Source organism: Eurosta solidaginis, chromosome X (assembly GCF_040869045.1).
Source record: "Eurosta solidaginis isolate ZX-2024a chromosome X, ASM4086904v1, whole genome shotgun sequence".
NCBI classification, from domain to species: Eukaryota; Metazoa; Arthropoda; class Insecta; order Diptera; family Tephritidae; genus Eurosta; species Eurosta solidaginis.
In genome coordinates, this window is record NC_090324.1 from 150,168,812 (window position 1) to 150,189,951 (window position 21,140).

The 21,140-nt window shown below is 37.8% G+C and overlaps 1 protein-coding gene across 4 annotated transcripts in view; it reads left to right on the forward strand.

Annotated features, from left to right (window-relative positions):
* MED26 (mediator complex subunit 26) overlaps positions 1 to 21,140 on the forward strand; it is a 645,711-nt gene that overhangs the window by 191,051 nt on the left and 433,520 nt on the right. For 3 of the 4 annotated variants that reach the window (XM_067758501.1, XM_067758504.1, XM_067758502.1), the window contains exons 2-5: positions 6,512 to 6,681; positions 6,748 to 7,849; positions 7,910 to 8,106; positions 8,229 to 8,610. In XM_067758501.1, the coding sequence (XP_067614602.1) occupies positions 6,616 to 6,681; positions 6,748 to 7,849; positions 7,910 to 8,106; positions 8,229 to 8,610 (1,747 nt within the window). In that variant the 5' untranslated portion in view covers positions 6,512 to 6,615. The remainder of the gene's footprint in view (positions 1 to 6,511; positions 6,682 to 6,747; positions 7,850 to 7,909; positions 8,107 to 8,228; positions 8,611 to 21,140) is intronic. The other variant, XM_067758505.1, reaches the window with a different exon arrangement.

The window sequence follows — 21,140 nt, forward strand, 5'->3', positions numbered from 1 at the left end:
GTGCAGTATGTACATAACGTTGATGACATCCTTAAAGATATGCAAATGGTGGTAAAGCAGAATGGACAACAATTAGCAGAGTATAGAAGTGAGTTTGATAATTCACTAAAGAAAAATGAGAGAGAGATTAAACAAGTACTTAAAGCAGTGGAAGTTGCATTTAGTGAAAGAATCAAAGCAATGCAAAAAGCTCAAGAGTCTTGCGAAAGAAGTGTGAAAGAAGTAAACAAAATCCGTGAAATAGCAGAACGGTTCAAGCGAAGCAGTGAGCAAGTATGCGAAGAGTTAAAAAGCAATAAAAATGACAATAAGAAAATGATTGAAACAATTAGTAATGAAAATAAAAAAATATGCACAGAAATAAAGAGAAACGGCAATGTTGAAGCCAAGGCATCGTATGCAGCTGTAACAAAAGCGTTGCCAGAGATTAGAAAAGTTGTTCCCTTAATAGTTAAGCCAAATACAAAGCAAGGTGCTGAAAAAACCAAAAATGATCTAAACTTGAATGTCGATCCAAAGGAGCTACAAATTACAAATATAGTAGCAAGACAAAGCGGTGTAGTGATTGTAGAGAGTGCAAATGACCATGAGCGTGAGAAAATAAAAAATGCTATTGAGAACAGCCTCGGAAATAACTACAATGTGAAGATTCCTATGAAAGTGAAACCAACCGTTATTGTAACTGGTATAAATTTCAAGTATGATAATGATGAGCTTACCCAGAGAATTAAACGTCAGAATAATTGTCTATCCGAAACAGATATAAAAATTGTCAAGCAGTATGAAGTTAAAAAAAATGAGAAAATTTACTATAATGCCGTAATTGAAGTGGAGGTTGAAGCTTTTATGAATATACTAGCCGGAGAAAGGCTCAATGTAGGCTGTGAGCGGTGCAGAGTATATGATGCAGTGCAAGTACTATGTTGTTTCAAATGCAAAGGCTTCAATCACAAAGCCAGTGACTGCAAAGAAAAAGAAGTATGCACAAAATGCTTGGGTGAGCATAAATATGTGGTATGCAATAAAGAAGCAATAAATAAATGCATCAACTGCATCAGGGCAAATAAAGAATTAAATTTGGGACTGGACGAAAATCACGATTCCATGGACAGAATGTGTCCTGTGTATCAACAAAAGCTCATAGCAAGGAAGAGGAAGATTGGCTATTAGCAACCAACGAGGGAATCTGTAACCACAAAGCACAAGTCAAAAACTAAAACAAACCTGCGTAACAAAGAGCTCAACTTGGACTGTATATATCTTAATATTAATAGTATTACAGCAAATAAGCTAGAGCTGGAACATCTTATAGAAATAAAAAAACCCAGCATTGTTTTATGCGCGGAAACATGTACAACAGATAAAATCATGGATTCTGAGCTATGCATTTCCACATATAAATTCATCCGCTGCGATTCCCACAGTAGACATACAGGTGGTGTTCTAATGTATGTACATGAAAATTTACAATATAGCATAGTGTGTAATAAAGCTATTGACAGGAATGTGTGGTGCATTGTCATAAAACTTAAAAAATATGCGTTAAAATGGCAAATTGGTGTACTCTATCACTCACCTAATAGCAGTGATGCTGACTTCATGACATACTTAAACAATGTCATCAATGAACACTTCAGGGAATCTGACAACATTATAATAGTTGGAGATTTTAACATTAATATGAATATATCATCAACATACTCAAACCAGCTTATAAGTTTATTTGCACAAATGGCTATGGTACAAAGAATAAATTCCAACACAAGAATAACTGAGCACTCCTCTACGAAAATAGACTTACTCTTCAGCAATAATGAGCAAGTTAAAACTGAACATGTAAGTGGATATAAAATTTCCGATCATGAAACAATTCATTTCAAAGTACCAACAGCTAAATATTGCAAAATGAGAAAAGTTGCTACTGTCACCAACTGGGAGTACTATAGCGCAGAAAATCTTTTAAATCTGCTGCGAACGTGCGACTTTAGCTCTGTGTCTCATGTAGGCATAGAACGTAGAACTGAGATCCTGAACAATATTTTAACTGAAGCTATGCAAGCATTGACGTATGAGAAGAGGATCCAAATACAACTGAGGAATAAGTGGTATGACCGTGAGCTAAAGGAACTGCACAAAAGAAAATTTGAATTCTATAATACTGCTAGAAATACTGGCAACTGGGTGGATTATAATGGCATAAAAAAAAATATATAAAAAAACTGTTATGTATAAAAAGAAGAAATATATGGAAGATAAAGTGCTCGATAGTGCAGGAGACATGAAGCGGATGTGGAAGTCTTTAAAACATCTTGCTGAGCTCACCGATGACAGAAAGGTCGTTAGCAAAATAGTAATTAACGGTGAATGCCTCGAGAAGGAATACGATATAGCCAATGCCCTAAATACATTTTTTGTACAGAGCATAGCTGAAATTAATGATAGCATTAAAATAATCCCAATTGCGGCAGAAACAAGTGTAAATAATGCAATTGAAACTTTTCAATTCACCGACGTAGAGTTAGATGATATAATGAACATTACTAAATCTTTTAGAAACAAATATGGTGGAAAAAAGCTTTTGTCGGAGGGGGTATTTAAAGATGCCATGATTTACATTGCTCACTTCTACAAAGATATAATAAATGAATCAATAAACAGTAGCATTGTTCCAAATTGCTGGAAAGTATCAACTATAGTACCTGCGGAAAAAGTCAAAAATACAGTAAGGCCAGAGGAACTGCGCCCAATTAATACGCTACCCGCAGATGAAAAAATTATGGAAACGGTGGTTAAAAATCAATTAGTGGCATATCTAGATAAATACCAAATTATTATACCTGAACAATCTGGGTTTAGGAAAAGCCATTCTTGCGAAACCGCACTGAATATGGTTATTGCGGAATGGAAAGAGGATATAACTGATAAGAAAGTTGTGATCTCAGTCTTTTTAGACTTAAAACGTGCTTTTGAAACTGTGGATAGAGAGGAACTGCTGAATGTTATGTTTAATAATGGGATAAGAGGAAAATCCTTGGAATGGTTCAAAAGCTATTTGAGTAATAGAAAACAGAAGACGATAATTGGAAGTGCAGTTTCACCGGTTGCTGATGTACATATTGGGCTACCGCAAGGTTCAGTATTGGCACCGCTATTGTTTACAATATATATTAACGATATTAAAGAATGCTTGAAATATTGCAATATTCGACTATTTGCGGATGATGCATTGATAACCATTAGTGAAAGAAGTGCGGGCTTTGCGGTATCGAAAATGCAAGAAGACTTAGACTCCCTCTACAAATGGCTATGCCATAGAAAGTTGAAAGTGAACGTGGATAAAACCAAAAGTATGATATTTTGCAAAAATCAAAGCATTATGGGTGCCAATAACCTTAGCAATATTACTCTGAAGATAAGAAATGTTGAAATTCAGCAAGTAGACAAGATCAAATACCTAGGAGTCTGGATCGACAAAAACCTTAGATTTGGAGAACACATAAGTTATTTAGAAAACAAAATTGCAAAAAAAATTGGTTTTATGTACAGAACTTGTAAATATATTAGTCAACGACACAAATTATTAGTGTATCGATCAATTATTGAACCGCACTTTATCTATTGTCCAACAATCCTGCTATTAGCAAATGACACACAAATAAAAAAACTGCAGATACAACAAAACAAGGCAATGCGATTAATTTTAAAATGTTCGCTTAGAACACCAAAAACTACAATGCTAAATATGTTAAACTGGCTCAGTGTAAAACAGTCGATATATTATTTCACATTGAAATTTATACATCATATGAAATTAGGAATAACACCGAATTATCTCAACGGGAGAATACATTTTAATCATGAAATACATAACTATGGAACTAGAAGCAGCGGAAATATAAGACTGCCTAGAGTAAGAACGGAGTTCGCGAAGAAGACTTTAGAATATATAGGTTATAAAATGTACAATGAATTACCAAATGCGATAAAAGACTGTGAAAATATTAATAAGTTTAAAGCAAAATTATTTTTATACTGTAAGTCATTAAGCATGTAATGTATACAATTTATTTATATATATATATTTTTTTTTTTTTTTTTACCTTGAACTAGGTCTTAAAGACCGTAAATAAATAAATTATTATTAATCTGAATTTTAATGCTAGCAAAACTAAATTCATGCATATAACCAAAGGTCCAACGAAGGAAGTCAATGTAACTATGAATGGTTCAACACTTGAACAAACAAAATCGCCAACAATTTTAGGTAGAGTCATAAACAGTTCTTTAACTGGAAAGACACACTATAAAAAAGTAATAGAATCATCTTCAAACAACTTTAAACCTTTTAAATATATTACCAATATCAAATCAGGTTTACACCCACAAAAGGGTTCAAACATCTACAAAGCAATGGTCAGATCAAAGATTGAATATTGCAGCACTACACTTGCAAACAGTGCCAATTCATCATTTCATAGTATACAGTCTTACAAAACAAAATCCTGAGAAGATGTTTAGGGCTAACACCATCAACACCAGTACCATTAATATATGCTTTAGCCAATGAACTGCTTCCCAATGAACGAGCCCTATGGCTTGTTGCCAAAGAAATAGTCAAATTAATTGCATTTAACAATCCAATAGCAGAAACTATAAAATCTAGCTCACACCTTAACACCAGCTATGTAATTGCATACAACACTTTCTCCAACATCCTTGATGACATTGATGCGGTTCACCCCATCCCCCGGTCTCCAACCTTGTAATTTTTGAAAAAACTACTAATACTAAAAAATCTTACATGACCCAAGAAGAAATTCTAGCCCAGCACTCATCACTGCTTGCAGAATGCAGAAGTACAAGTTTTAACATAATATATACAGATGCCTCAGTAGGTGAAGATAAAACAGGCTGTGGAATCTATTTACTAAACACAGCCACCGAACACTCTTTTCATATTCCATTTAAATCATCCTCAGCCTTTGGAGAATTACTCGCAATAGAAGAAGCCATCGACATTTCAATACAAAACAACTACTCATCCGTCGTTATTTTTACAGATAGCCTAATAGCATGCCAAGCACTTAAAAAACATACATCTACGAATAGCATTGCAGCTAAAATTCTCAATACAATTTCAAATCACAACTTTAACAATGTACCTGTCAGATGGATACCCAGTCACAAGAACATATTTGGCAACGAAAAGCGGATGCTATTGCCAAATCAGCTATTATAAACAGCTCTTTTAAAACAGTAAAACTTGCGATACATGAAGCTTGCAAACGTATCAAGAATTATATATACGACCAATCATTTCAAAATTTTCTAAATTACTCTAATACAAACCAAAATCGGCATGCCACCATCTTCCCTTCTAGGAGGAATTTTGCGTGGTTCAAAAATTTTAAATTTAACCCAAAAGATATCAAAACCATAAACCGTATACTAACCGGTCATACATATGATAGGAAATATTTAGTAAAGATCACAGCTGCAACTTCGTCTCTATGTCACTGCGGTGATACAGATTGCTATGAGCACCAAACCTTTCACTGTCCACTTTTGAACAACATTAGAGGCACCTTCAATGTCTTTAATGAAGCACATTATTTTAAAGAAGTCTTTAAAGACAAAAACAACGCCAAAATCACTCAATTAGTAAATTTTTTCCAAAAAGCCGATCTTCAATTTTGAAAAATAAATAAATAAAAATTAAAAAGTTATAACAATAATAATAAAAAATCAGCTATCATAAATACACATTAAAACGTTTATTTTGTTCATATTTTGGGTTCGTCTTTTATGTTTTTATGTTTTTTGTACAAAAATCTCGATTCCACCTTACTCATAATTTTTTTTTTATGAATAAAACTTTTCGAAACAATTTTACATACATTTGAAACTGCAATCTTCATTGCATTCATCAATAACTGCAATTCTCATTGCATTCATCAAACTGCAATTTTTCATTGCAATCATCAAATAACTAAAAGTCACAAAAAAGACCTTGAAGAAGAGAATATGCATATATACAACCAAGCAATACATATTGCTTTCATTTCATCTACAACGCTCTGTGGATCTCAAAATCCAATACATTTTACATTGTTTTTCATCATCAACTCGCTCATTGTGAAAAAGTACAAATAGCAAGCTGCTACACAGGGTTCTGGCCTCGATGGTATTACCCGTGTGCACTAGTGGAGCCAAAATTACACATACACATTGGAAAGTTAATCCAGTAATTAATCATTACATACATTAGACAATAACCTGGAACTGGGACTTTCAAATATAAGAAGGTCCTCATCCATGCAACCAAATCTCGAAAAAAAGAATAAGTTTAAGCGTAGTTTAACTGACAAACTGTGTTTAACTTGTACTGAAAAACTGGGCCTTACCTACCCAGCCACAGCTTCAATTTTGGCGACTACTGATATATACCCTCCCTAAAATTAATTTTTGTTGGCAGACCATTAACAAATTATATATTGGATATCTTTTATAGATCCTGAAAATCAATGCTATAAAAATAATCGATAAGGAAGGAGAAATTTATTATCTTTCATTACAACCTTTCACAATTTTTGGGGTTCGTGTAGGCTTTTATAAATGAACACCCAACATATATATGATTTAACACTACGTTTATGTAAATCGCTGGACCAAAATTATGATGTAAGTGCTTCTTATTTAAATTATTGTTTACATTATATAGCTTATATTCCTAAACCATTTTAATAGGTGGTCAATATGGATTCAGTCGTGTCTGTTATTTCTTCATTGGAATGCTCACCGGTTACCAGAGAGCAATTGGAAGCCACCAGATTGGCAAAGTTTATAAATCATTTAAGAAGACGTACTAAGGACGAGAACTTAGCACGTCGGGCTAAGTCATTATTAAAAAAATGGCGGGAAATGGTTGGTATTCAACAGCAACAAGTATTGGACACATCGCATATTAAATCATCCACAGGCTTGACATCAGTAGCAGGTTATAATACCAAAATTTATGGGCAGTATCATACTTTACGACCTCGATCCTCATTACCAGTGGAACCATTAACAAATTTTGATGCAATACATCAAACACCAAATTTATATTGCCATCGAAAAAGTAATGTAACTGAAAAAACATCCGCAATTAACAGCGGCATATCAACTTTAACCAATATTACATCGGACCATATAATATTTACAGAAAATGCAAAGGTGCATCCCAGCGGAGATGCAAGTTTTGGATCGTCGGCGGCTGAAATAGTATCTAGTTCAAACGGAATACAGCCAACAAGCTTTAAGAATGTTTTTAGTTGTGTTGGTGTTGCGGATAACATAAATGTGGGTATGATAGCTGATGGCTCAACAAATAAGCAAAATAAGCCTATGCAGCAACATGTCTTGCCTTTTAACTCGGACACTTTTATAATTGATCACTCTTCACATTCAAATTCAGAAAAGAGCCAATCTTCCTATATTGCCCCCGTGGTTATTAATATCCAAGACTCAAACTCTTGCTCAAATTTAGACACTAACGTACCTATTGAAATGACTACGTCGAATAAAGTTCCTTCGACTGAAACAAAAACTTTAAATACCACTTGCTTAGTTAGTGGCGTTGATAACAATATTTCCACATCGTGTTATAAATCAAAAAAAGTTAAAAAAGAGAGGAAACGTAGAGAAAAAAACGATTACAGTAATCACAATATAGTCGGGGGCATGAAAGTTGCTTCAATTTTGTTAAATGATACTTTGTCCAATCGTGTATGCCCTCCTCAATCTAGTGAGAGTACTGACAAATTCGAAGCATTTGTCTACAGAGAACAGTCTCAGTCAACATATACAGGTGAAATCAATTTTTTTTTTTCCAAATTACCTTGTATTTATCCAGATTATGATTATCTAGAAATGCCTTCACTTCTGAATAGTAGCTCAATGAGCTCCATTTTGTTCGCCGAAGAATCTACGAACACGACTGAAAAGATTAGCAGTCCGACATCACATCAGCCATTAACCACTGACTTAACTTTTACTGGCAAAATCAAGAAAAGCACTAGTGGTATACCAACACATAGTAACAATCTAGTTTGTTATAATACACAGGCAAGTATCTCCCCATAAAAAACTGGGTCTAGCATCGAAATACGGTACCTTTCGAGATGTTGGTTTCAATTCAGCTATGATAGCGTGTTGAATGTATCTGAAAAGTGGTTTATGTTTTCCAGGTGGACGAGAGGCAGGATGTTTGCAAATCACATCTGCTAAATAGTGACGCTGGAAACACAGAAATTTATTCGGAATTGGTTTTAGAATCAGTTGCTACTTCAAATTCCCCTAATATAGCCACGCAAGAACTACCGAAGAGACGCGGTCGTAAAAAAGGGTCTAAAGGTGTTGATTCCATTATCGCTAAGGAAGGGTGTCGTACTTCACAAAGTCTTATCACTCCATTAGGCAGTGCCAACAAAAAAAAAGTAAAAACTACAAAGGAGTTGTATGCTGAAATGCAAAATCGTAAGTTGTGCTCAAAAGCAGCAATACCACTGGTATCAACTAGTTGGGCAGCTCTGCAACATCAAGAATTATCACCACCATCGTCCTGCTCAGGTAAGAATTGTAAATATATTTTTTTATACAATTCGTTACTTATAGAGGGGCTTAAAATAATAATTAATTACTAGTAATTACTAGTGTAAATTAACTTCTGAAAGCGCTAATTCTTATTGTTTTGGTAACAGTGCATCGCCCTATTCAATGGGTACGACCACTCACAAATTGTCATCAAAATCCTCTAACGGGAGTCTAAGGAAACTAGTTTCAACTGGGGTGGACCATAGGGAAGTTGGTGTTAAAGGCGTAGGTTCCACATTACAATTCAAAATTTGGTTGGTGTCATGTGAGGACAAAGTTGGGCCAGGGTGACTCGTGTCTCCTTTGGTAGTGTGCTTTCTTCTGCAAAAGTCGGATAGTATATATTGGCAGCAGGGTTCACCGGACACGCCCTGGTTTAAATCCCAGTGATGCTTGTCTGGATCAAACGGCTGTGTTAGCAGGTGCCGGAACGCACTATAGTGTTTATGAAGATGTTACGCTAACCCTTTTGGCGGTGGGACTAGATCATGCAGTTGTTTGCTAGGATGTCCTGGTTTGTGACAATTAGACAACAACTGTTTGTTCAGCATTTCGTTGTGATCTTTAATATTGATCTCTTTGACCTCGCTGTGTAGGTGATGTTCAGGGGTCATAAGGAGACATCTCGTGGCAGTTCCGAGTGCAGCATTTTGGCAGGCTTGCAGCCCCTCCAGTATGTGTTTTTAAGACCAGGCGACCAAGCTGGTGACGCGTGCACATGAGTAGTGCTGATTCTTTTTGTTGTTGTTGGTTTTGTATTAACGATAAAGGCACTCCTCGAAGGTTTTGGGGAGTGTTACCGATGCTGATGGTCCTTTTCCGGATACAGACCCGGTACGTTCCGGTAACAAAGCACCATTAATGTACTAGCCTGACCATCTCTGGAACGCATAATATGACCACATTAAACCTTCTAGGCAATCCCGCCCCACGCCCTGGTTCCATGAGGAACTTGGGGTCGCCACAACTTCGCCTGCTAAATATGTGTATGATATACATACATACAATCATATTTGTAACAGGATTCCCTTCGCGTAGGTGAGTTTGACAATTGGTAGTTACCAGATCGTACCGGTTCTATAACCGGTAAAGGACCATCTACAGCGACAATACTCCCCAAAACATTCGGGAAGTATCTTAATTGGTACATCCACAACATCTGGTATAGCACAACATCTAAAAGCATTCTAAGGTACAAGCGATCCCTAGGTAAAGTTGCGATAGAGATAAACGTACATCGTGCGTCCCCGGCCATATGTGAATAGATGGAAATTAAGAAGGACGCAATCCTCGAAGCTTATATCGTAGGAGTCCCAATCATAATTGGTGAGATAAAAAGAAGGCAAGCGTTGCATATGACCGACCAAGCAAAGAGTGTGCCGAAGATCATTACAAATTAAGACTAACAAAGTTACTCTTATCACCACAAAGAGAGGATACTGGATACTGCACTCTCACATCACATTTGAATTAGGCCTATTCATTTATAGCAAATGTAGGAAGGGCCGGTTGCAGCACATTTTGTATACGTGTACTCTGCTCGCCAAACCAAGATATCAGCTATGAGGATTGGCTCAGCTATCAGATCTAGAGGCAGTAACAAGACTTCTAGTAGTTTCCAAGAGGACAGGTTTGTTTTATAGCACGTAAAATTTTGGTAGCACCATAGACACATTCGGTTTATGTGAGGTACTCACGGACCGGGTAGTTCAACCAAACACCTGTAACTTTTGGTAGCACCATGGACCTATTCAGTTTATGTGGGGTCCTCACAGACCGGCTATTTGTACCAAACACCTGTGATTTCAAATCTTTTTTCAAATTCTCAAGAATACGTAACACTTACTGAAGAATTGATGTAAACAGCTTGCAAAAATATTCACAAGTGAGCTTAACGAAGGTTCCTCATCTACAATTTGTCAGTTTTTATAAAAAATAATCAAATTGCGACTCACCGCGCGCGGATTCAGTGTTTATTACGCAAATACTGAAGGCAGGGTTAGAGCTGCGGTCATGGTGGACAAACACCTATACCCGTGGATGCTATCTAACTTCAGCATCGGAGACATAGCGGTGGTCCTATAGAGGCAAAAATAAAAAGTGAAACATCGACAATATTTTCTAAAAGTTATATGCAGAATAGATTAGATTGCCATAGCAACTGAATATGGGACACTTATAAAATGAAAAATAGGATTTTTTCCTAAGTGAACCTAAAATGAACCCGTCAGGACAGCGATAGAGCACCGGAAGTGATCCCGAAATGACCGCGTCAGGAATCAGAGAGAGTCCCCAAAATTATCCTGGAGACAACCCCAAATGACCCTGAAAAAATTCCCGAAATAACCCCCAAACGATCCCTAAGTGATCCATAAATTACTCCAGAGGGACCCCGAAGTTATCCCCCAAAATGACATGGGAAGATCCCGAGGAGTCCAAAGATCATCCAGAAAGGACCACGAGAGAGTCCCCAAAATCACCCTGAAATTACGCCCAAATGACCCCGGGAGGACCTCAAGAGAGTCCATAATATATCATCCCGAAAGGTCCCCCAATGACCCCGGGAGAAAGCGAGGGAGTCTAAAAACCATCGCAAAATGGCCCCAGAAGATTCTAAGGGAGTTTCCAAAATCATCGCGAAATAATCCGCAAATTACCCCGGTCACCAAACTCATTCTGAAATTGCCCCCAGATCCTCTTGGGGTAGATTGAGTAAGTGCGAATTTTAAAATGTACACTTTTCCTTCATATGATTTGTATGAAAGAAAAATGTACATTTCTAAACACACTTACTGAACACAGCCGCGCCAGAAACCGATTTTACGTGCGCCTATAGATGTTTCACATAAAAAAGAACCGTCCCGAAAACAAACAACACCTTTTAGTCTTTTAAAAAGTTATTTATTTGTTTGTAGACGCATTCTGATTTTAGACACGAGTTTGTGTGGATCGAGCGTGTCTTAGATGATGCGAATTTAAGTGCACTCTAACGCATTAAGTAATCCAAATTTGATTTAAATAACAAATTCTGCATTTTTTTGAAAGTAAAAACTACAATTACTTTTTAAAAAGAGGTATAAAGGGCGTTTAGTCTGCTGAAAAACCAGGGATAAAGGGACGTCCTTCATAAAAAAACGATAGATACACCTAAGAAAATAAATTGTATAACACGTGACTGGCACTTTAAGATAATTTTGTTTTATATTGTTGAGTCAGGATAAACATTTGTATGTTAATAAATAAATAAAAATAAATAAAATAGATATGGTGGCATTACCATCGCCCTCAGAAAATATGTAGAATTCAAAAATAAAGCTTAAAATTCTGACTATTATATGCTCATAATAACAACATCCAATATTCAACCCAATATTGCAATTTGTTCAACTTACTTTCCTCCCAACCTCACTATAGGAGACTTCAAATCAGAAATTCACAGACTTGGAATTTCTAGAACCTTTTGCAAACACCTTCATTCTTGGAGAGCAAGAACTACATTGTATGGTATCAGAGTTGAAAATTGTAAAGGTAAACATTAGTAAAGATTATTCAAGAATCCAACTTTCACCATTTAAACAAAGGCAGCTACACTTTCCTAAAGATACACGCGCCGAGAACACGGCAGTGCTAGATCTTTCTTTCACTAGCTCTATATTTCACTTCTCCTGGACAGTTGACATTACACAACTAGTAGGCAGTCACCATCTTACTATCGTAATTGAAACTAATAATTTATCAAGAAATCTGAATTTTATGCACAAAAAAAACTTTCACAGTCACCAGAAGTCCTTGAAAATTGGAATACAATCTCTGATTTAGAAAACAAAATTCAATATAAAATTAAAAAAGTACCTTACACGATAACATCAGAGAACAAAAACAATGATGAAACGAAAGCCCGGACAAGAGCCTTCGCTTTTTTAGAGTATCGTACTCGTTAAGTAAAGGCTCTAGGTATGCATTGCCGACGTATAATAGACGCTGACCAATACGAACTTTTACTATACTTAAATTTGGAGTAGACATTTGAGTAATACCTAGTGGTGCCGCCACGTTTTCTTTTACCAATATACATGATTTTATTCTTCTATTCTGCTGGGAACTATGTAACGACAGCGTAAGAGCAACTCACCACATCAACCAAACATCAGCTGAAATATGTACTAGTTGACCGAACACGCTCGCACGGGCGAATGCAACCCGGCGCGTGAGTAATTATAATTGGGCAGCTAAAAAAGTGAGATCGACTTACTTAAAAAGACATTTTGTAAAACTGTGAAAATAAAAGATATTCCAACCAAATAAACCTATTTTAAATTAAATTGTAAAACATAAAGTTTTATTTATACGTTATTAATTGTGCGCATAATTGAGCGCATCCATGCTTTATTGGAATCCATCCAAAGTTCTCTCAACAAACTCGTAAGTAGAGTTCACATGGCGACCGTGACATCGACGCGGAATACAAAATGGTGGCTTACACCTGATTTTCTTCACAATTTCACAATATCATCAAATTCTGAATATCACCATTTCACAAACTTTAACTCAAATTCATGCTACATTCATTCTACCAAACATTTTCCGGATGCCAATTTTAGTCGATACGACTACAACACAGTAAGTGACATGTTTTCAAGGCACAAGCACCAGTAGGAACCAGCAAAGACCAGCAGCAGGAAATATGTATATAAAATGTATGTATGTATTACATTTTTTTTACTTACGTTTTTTATTAGACACATATGTATGTATACGAAATATTGCAATCTTAATTAAATGCGGTGCGTTCGCATAATATATTTTGGATTTTGATTAGAACGGTGCGTATGTTAATATAAAACACCTGGATTTTTTTTTACTGAAACGTTGCAATACTTCCGCAGTTTTCAACAAGTTTCAAAATTTTCAAACTATTTTATAAGTATCGACATTTTCAAGTCTGCAATTTTTTATTTGGCCTCAAATTTTTAAACTCATTTGTACAAATTTACATTTTCTTCAAATTTTTCTTATTTTCAAATTTCTAATTAAAAATAAAAAAAATGTATGATTCATCTTACAAATTCTCATATTTTCAAGCTTCCATCATCATCTCACAAATCTTCCCATTTAAGGATTTCTCTTACTCCAGGTAGAATTTCTTCAATACATTCATTTTTCAACAAAATATCACCATATAAGACTGAGTGAACTAGATAAACAGTCTGCAAGTACCCTATAAAACTGAAAATTTTTTCTTGAAATATGCGGTAGTTCCGTTAAAAACCAATTAAATTTTTTTGATATATGCGGTGGTTCCGTTAAAAACCAATTAAGATTTTTAATATATGCCAATTAAATTTTTTTTTGATATAAACGGTGGTTGCGTGAAAAGCCAAGTGAGATTTTTTTTATAAAGCGGTGCGTCAGTGAAAATATACGAATTTTTTTTTAACAAAGCGGTGCGTCCATGAAAATATACGATTTTTTTTTTTTACAGATTATCACAATTTTGAGATTTTTACCAATTCATACCTATATACTTTTGTGCAAATTTTAAATTCAATTACTTCTTACAGATTTTTCATACAAGTATACTGCAGTTTCAATTAACTCTTCCAATAAATTGTTAAATATTTCTTTAGCGACTATTCACCTGTAAATCAGTTCCCTTTTACAAAATTTGTTTTTTCTTTTTTCTCAACATTTCAGTTTCAAATATAAATTCAGACATTCAAACAAGTGCTTCATTAATTTCATAGTTTGAACTGAATTATTTTTGCTATTCTGATAACTACATATGTACCTAAGAAGTGGTAAGCAAGTGCAAAAAAATTCAGACTCAGAATCCGATTCCGATAAATCAGCCTCAAGCTAGTAAAAATTTAAATTCTAATATAGCTTCAAATCTTAACGATTCAAATAGTGCGAAATTAACTTCAACTTCTTCTACTTTAAAATTAGATCTTAACAACTCAAATAGTACAATCTTAGTTAACCCTTCTTCTAACGTAAACCCAGATCTTAACGATCCAATTAGTACAAACGTGGCCTCACCTTCTGTTAATTCAGCTCCAGATCGTAACGATCAAATCATGGCAACAGCTGAGGAAAAGAGAATTTTCATTAACACATGTGCTAATTCTATTAGAGAAAACTACAGTGGTGATCCTCTAGCACTTGAAACTTTTATAGACAAAATTGAATTATTTGAACAGTTCGCTACTGCAGATTTAACTAATACCTTTATAGCGTTTTTAAAATCAAAACTAGAGGGTAAAGCCCGTGAAGCAATACCAGGACAAGTAAATTTATTTAATGAAATTAAAACAGCTCTACGTAGTACGATCAAACTCGAAAGTTGTAGCAGGAAGAATTGCAGCATTGCGCGTTAGCAATAACAATTACACAGATTTTGCCAAAAAAGTTGAAGATTTTTGAGCGGTCTCTTATTATTGAAGGGATCACTCAAGCGAAAGCTCATGAAATGGCAGTCGAACAAACGGTTAACGTGTGTCGTTTAAATGCAAAATCAAATTTAGTAAAAACAATTTTAGCCTCAACGGCATTTACTGATCCGAAAGACGTAGTAGCGAAACTAATTGTAGAACAAAATAACGAAGTAACAGAGCGCCAGGTTTTAGCTTCCCGAGCACGTGGTAACAATGCATTCAGAAATTCACGTGGCTATACTGGTTATAGAAATAATAGTTCATTTTCATACAATAGTAACTATAACGGTAACAATAATCAGAGATATCGATATGATAACAGAAATAGACACCAAAATAACAACAATAATAATATACGACCAAATTCCAATTCAAATACAAATAGCAATAACAATAGAGGTAACAATTCTAGATCATCCAACGGTAGAGGTAGACAAACGTTCGCGCTTTAAACGCGAGTGCCCCTCAGGAGCGAACACTGGGGGAGGACGAACTAACCGAGTAAGCGAATTTCCCTCAACAATAACCATCTATTGTTTAAACCTAAATTATTCAGATTTCATAGAATTACAACTTAGCGAGTCACAAAAATTTTGTTCTTTCCTAGTAGACACTCAAGCAGACATTTCTCTAATAAAAATATCATGTATAGACAGTAACATTTCCTTAAATACAAACGACATTATTAACATTACCAGTGTCACTTCTAATTCAGTTTCTACTTTAGGTAAAATTACAGCAAATTTAAATTTTTCAAACTTTTCTGTTAAACATACTTTACATGTAGTAAATGAAGACTTTAATATTCCATCCGATGGCATACTGGGTAAAGATTTTCTGAAAATTAACAAATGCATTATTAATTATGAAAGAAATAGTATTTCCTTTTGGGTAGGTAATGAAAAAGTTGCGATACCAATCCTGCACGGAACAGAAAGGACAGTTGTATCATTCCTCCCAGATGTGAAATATTCAGACTGTTTGATTTAGGAGATTCACCCGAGCCACTTTTCGTGGACTCGCAGGAAATTGAAAAATGCGTTTTCACAGCTAGGTGCATTGCTAATTCCAGTAACCCAATAATTAAAGTCATAAATACCACGGATATAAAGTATGTGAAAAGAAACAGTATTCAGACAGAAAAACTTTCAAATTATAATGTTTATACAATTAACAAGACAGAAACAGAAGACAAGCGTACGAAAAAACTTATTTCAATTTTAAAAAATCATATACCTCAACATGCTCATAATAAATTAATTGACCTTTGCATAGATTATGCCGACATTTTCGCTCTTGACACGGACAAAATGACTTTAAACAACTTCTACGAGCAAAAATTAAGATTGACAGACAACGAGCCGGTATATGTTAAAAACTATAGATTGCCGTACTCTCAACGCGAAGAAATGAATCGCCAAGTAAATAAATTATTAGACAACGATTTGATTGAACCCAGTTATTCGAATTACAATAGTCCTTTGATTGTAGTCCCAAAGAAGGATACTAATGGTCAGAAAGCATATCGTATGTGCGTAAATTTTCGCGCAGTAAACAAAAAACTTATTGCTGATAAATTGCCACTAGCTAGAGTTGACGATATTTTAGATAATCTCGGTACAGCAATATATTTTTCCACATTAGATCTTTTTTCTGGATTTCATCAAATCCCCTTGCATCCTGACTCACGTGACATTACTTCTTTCAGCACTGACCGAGGTGCATTTAGATGGAAAGTGCTTCCATTCCGTGTAAATATCGCACCAAATTCATTCCCACGAATGATGACAATAGCTTTTTCGGGTATACCACCCAACGTCGTATTCCTGTACGTCGACGATATTATCGTCATAGGTTGTAGTGAAGCACACCATATTAAAAGTCTTTCAGAAGTTTTCAGTACCTGTAGGTCTTTTAATCTCAAACTTAACCCAAATAAATGCAACTTTTTACGACCAGAAGTTACATTTTTAGGTCACAAATGTTCAGCCAATGGTTTGTTGCCAGACGACTCCAAAATAAACGCAATTAAAAAGTATACAAGACCAACTGATAAAGACGCGGTACGGCGATTCGTCGCGTTTGCAAACTACTACAGACGGTTTATACCTAATTTTGCGTCTGGCAGCGCCTCTAAATCGATTAAGCAGGAAAAGAGTTGAATTTGTATGGGATGTAGAGTGCGAAAAGGTATTTTTTATTCAATAGCCAGATTTTACTAAACAATTCATTATTACCGTTGATGCTTCCACAACTGGATGTGGCGCTATTTTAAGTCAAGAACAGCAAGGTAGTGATTTACCAATTTGTTTCGCTTCTAAAGCATTTAATAAAGCAGAGCAGAAAAAACCAATTATAGAATTAGAACTTTTAGCTATTTACCTTGCAATCAAGCAGTTTGGACCATACGTTTATGGCACCCATTTCATTGTAAAATCCGATCATAGACCTCTAGTATACCTCTTCAATATGAAAGACCCATCTTCAAAACTTTCGAGAACTAGGTTAGAATTACCTCACTAGGGTAGGCACCTTGTCGTTGGTGTGAGGGCTTAGCCGAACTCCATAGCGCCCGACTATGAGGCGGAGCTGTTTAGGACTGACATCTACGCCGTTTCGCCTCATAGGAGTGCGGCGGGATGTCGGTGACCAAGTACTGCCAACCCCCTAATCCAGGGTGTTATGCGGACCGTGCCTATTGGACGATTTGCAGCCAGGGGATAAATTCGGCTGTATTCGAACGGAGCCTTCCCGATACCGGGCCACCTCGGGAAGTATTAATGGCCTTACCACAGTAAGGGGCGCTGCTGTGGCGGACGGTTCTTTCCCCGTATATATTACTGGACCGCTGACCCCGCCTTGTCGGGCAGGTGGTCGTACGACCAAGATGAACGACTCATTACCTGATTGTAATAAGGACGATGTAAAGAGGAGAACTGAGTCGCAATCCAAGGACGACAAATACGAATTAAGCGATGCGTCGGACTCGGGGAGCGAGAGTAGTGCTGATTCAATGTACTCCGTGTTGGAGAAGCACACAAATGAAAACGGAGTAGAAGAGTGGAGAAGGGTACGGAGCAGAGGAAGTAAAAGAGCTCTCTCGCAGTACCGTGCAGCACTAAGAATTGTACAACGCTTGGAAGTAGTGGTCGACCCAACATAAGTGGAGATCGAGCGCTTGGAATGGGCCCATGAAGCGGTAGAAGTAGGTCGAAGGCAGTTCAAAAGGTTTGCTGCGTGAAACCCTCGGTTCTGCAACCGGTACGAGGAGGAAGAAGCGTCGAATGGTAGAATGAAGAGGCAACGTTCGGCGGAAGGCGACAAGCCTGCTTTCAAGAGGCAGAAAGGACCCAGTCCTAGAGCCGCGAGGCAGGGCATAGACAAGACAAGTAGGCCCAAAGCTGTAAGACAGATGGGCTCCAATAGCGAGGTAGCAACCACCTCGAAAGCTGCGAGTCAGAGGGAAGTTCCAATTACGGAAGTAGGAGGAGGTGCTAAAGAGAGTTAACGCTAAGACTCCGGCTTTCTCGGAGGTGCCAAAGGGAGATAACACTAAGACTCCTGCTTTTCCCGAGAAGATGAGTGATGTGGCTGAAGTCACTGACTGTGGCGCTGGTTGATCGTAGCAGTCCTTTCGGACAAATGGCTACTGAAAGGTGGAGATCTGTAGAAAGGGAGCTTATGCTTAATGCTTAAGATGATGCGGGAACAACCAAGTAAGCCCCTTCCAACCTTTGATTCGGGGGGATGGTATAATGGTGTGAAGATGATAGCGTGCGACAGCATAGCGAGCTTGCGGTGGCTGGAGGAAGTGGTTCCAAACCTCCAAAGGCAAGGCACGAACGCACGGTTTGAGGTGGTGGATAAAGCGCAAATCCCCACGTTACCAAAAGTTAAGGTATGGATACCATGCGTGATGAAGTCGGAGGATACACTGCGACTTCTGCAGAATCAGAATCCGAACATACCGACACAGGATGGAAGGCACTTACTGTATCTCGGCCTACCGAGGATGGTCAGTTCTACATCTTCCAAATAAACAAGCAGGCGGAGGATATTTTGTACACGCAGCTTGGCAAAATGTCCTTTGGCACTGGCAAAATATACATGCCACTCAGGAAAAGAAGTCCCGAGGATAAAAACCCTAACACGCTAGAGGTGGGCGAAGCCGAAAAGGACCTCAAAAGCCTAAGGGAAAAAAGACAGGTGGAGGTCCCCGACGTCACCACGAACGCGCTAGAAGAGGACCAACCGCTAAATGGTGCTGCGTCTCGCACAGAGGAACACCCGGCACAACAGTCGCGAGAGGCTTAAGGGGGCCTCGTATACTCTAAACCAAAAGGGCAAGGGGAGGACGATGACGTCAAGGCGAAGGTGCTGGAGGGGGACAAACTGCCCAATGGTGCTGCGAGTCCTACAGATAAATCTCCAACACAGTAAAGTGGCGTCCAGCGAACTCCTCCTAACCCTTGAGGAGGGTTCGTTTGACGTGGCGCTGTTCCAGGAGCCGTGGCTCTCATCGGGAGGAAAGGTTTCTGGACTTAGCGCGCGCGGGTTTGGCGTTTACTACGCGCAAACGGAAGGACGGGTGCGAGCTGTAGTAATGGTAAGGAAACAGCTGCATTCATATATGCTGCCTAATTACACCACTGAGGATCTCGTAGCGGTGGCCGTTGAGCAAAAGAATAAGCAGGCATTTATCCTGGCGTCCTGCTACATTGCCCATGCTGCGGAGGTTCCACCGATGGAGTGCAAGAGGCTAGTACAGGAGGAAGGGCGCAAAGGGCGGTTGGTCATAGGCGCAGATGCAAATGCGCACCACAATGCGTGGGGAGGAGCAGATACGAACGATAGAGGCGAATCTCTGTTTTGTTACATCCTGCAAACCAATTTGCAGATAGCCAACAGGGGAAATGTCCCTATATACATTGGTCTAACATCCAGCATTATTCTGGATATTACATTGAGCTCCGAGCGTGATATATCAAGGTATGATTGGATGGTTCTTGATAGACCATCCTTCTCCGACCATGCGTATATCAGCTTCAGCATCCCCCTAAAGAGGGTAGAGAAGGGAGGAACCGTTAGAAACCCTAGGTCAACGAACTGGACTAAATTCCAGAAACATGTGCGGAAAAAACTGGGACAACCCAAAGAGGTTGCTAATGTAGAGGAACTGGAGGAGTCGAATGAATTCCTAACAAGGACGCTTATGACTACGTATAACAAAGATTGCCCTCTAAGAAGATTCAGGGGAGAAGCAAAGCCGCCATGGTGGAGCAATGAGCTGAGTCTTCTAAGAAGACAGGTAAAAGAAATGTTTAAGCTCGCAAAGACCGTGGAAAGCGAAGCGTGTCGGGACGAGTACAGGGATCTACTGAGGATCTGCAAGCGTGAAATTACTAGGGCGAAGAGAAACTCATGGAAAAGGTTCTGTACGGACATAGAGTGCTCCAGCGAAACAGCACGGTTGAAAAAAGTCCTAGCAAAGGGAAACATAGTCCAGGGACTAATAAAGAAAGAGAACGGGGAATGGTCACGTAGTAGTGAGGAATCCCTTGCGGTGCTTCTCGATGCATATTTCCCATCGGGGGATGGTTTAGAAGAGCTTCGATCACGAAGCGGGTAGTGCCTGGCTTGGTGACCGATACCAAGATCGAATGGGCAGTGAAGACGTTTTCTATGTTTAAATCGCCGGGCCCAGATGGTATATTCCCGGCCATGCTACAAGTCTCAAGTAGGGTGGTCGTGGAATGGCTTAAAATAATATTCGATGGGTGCATAAGACTGAATCATGTACCGCACTCTCGGAGAACTGCTCGTGTAGCTTTTCTACCAAAGGCGGGGAAGATCGGTCACGTGTATCCCAAAGACTATAGACCCATTAGCTTAACATCATTTCTGCTCAAAACCTTTGAGAGGCTGATAGATGTGTACATAAAGGCCAACGTGGATGAAAAGCTGCTCTCCACAACACAGCATGCGTACACCAAAGGCAAGTCGGTAGACACCGCATTGCATAGGGTGGTAATAAGCATAGAGAAATCCCTGGAATATAAGGAGTATGCTCTA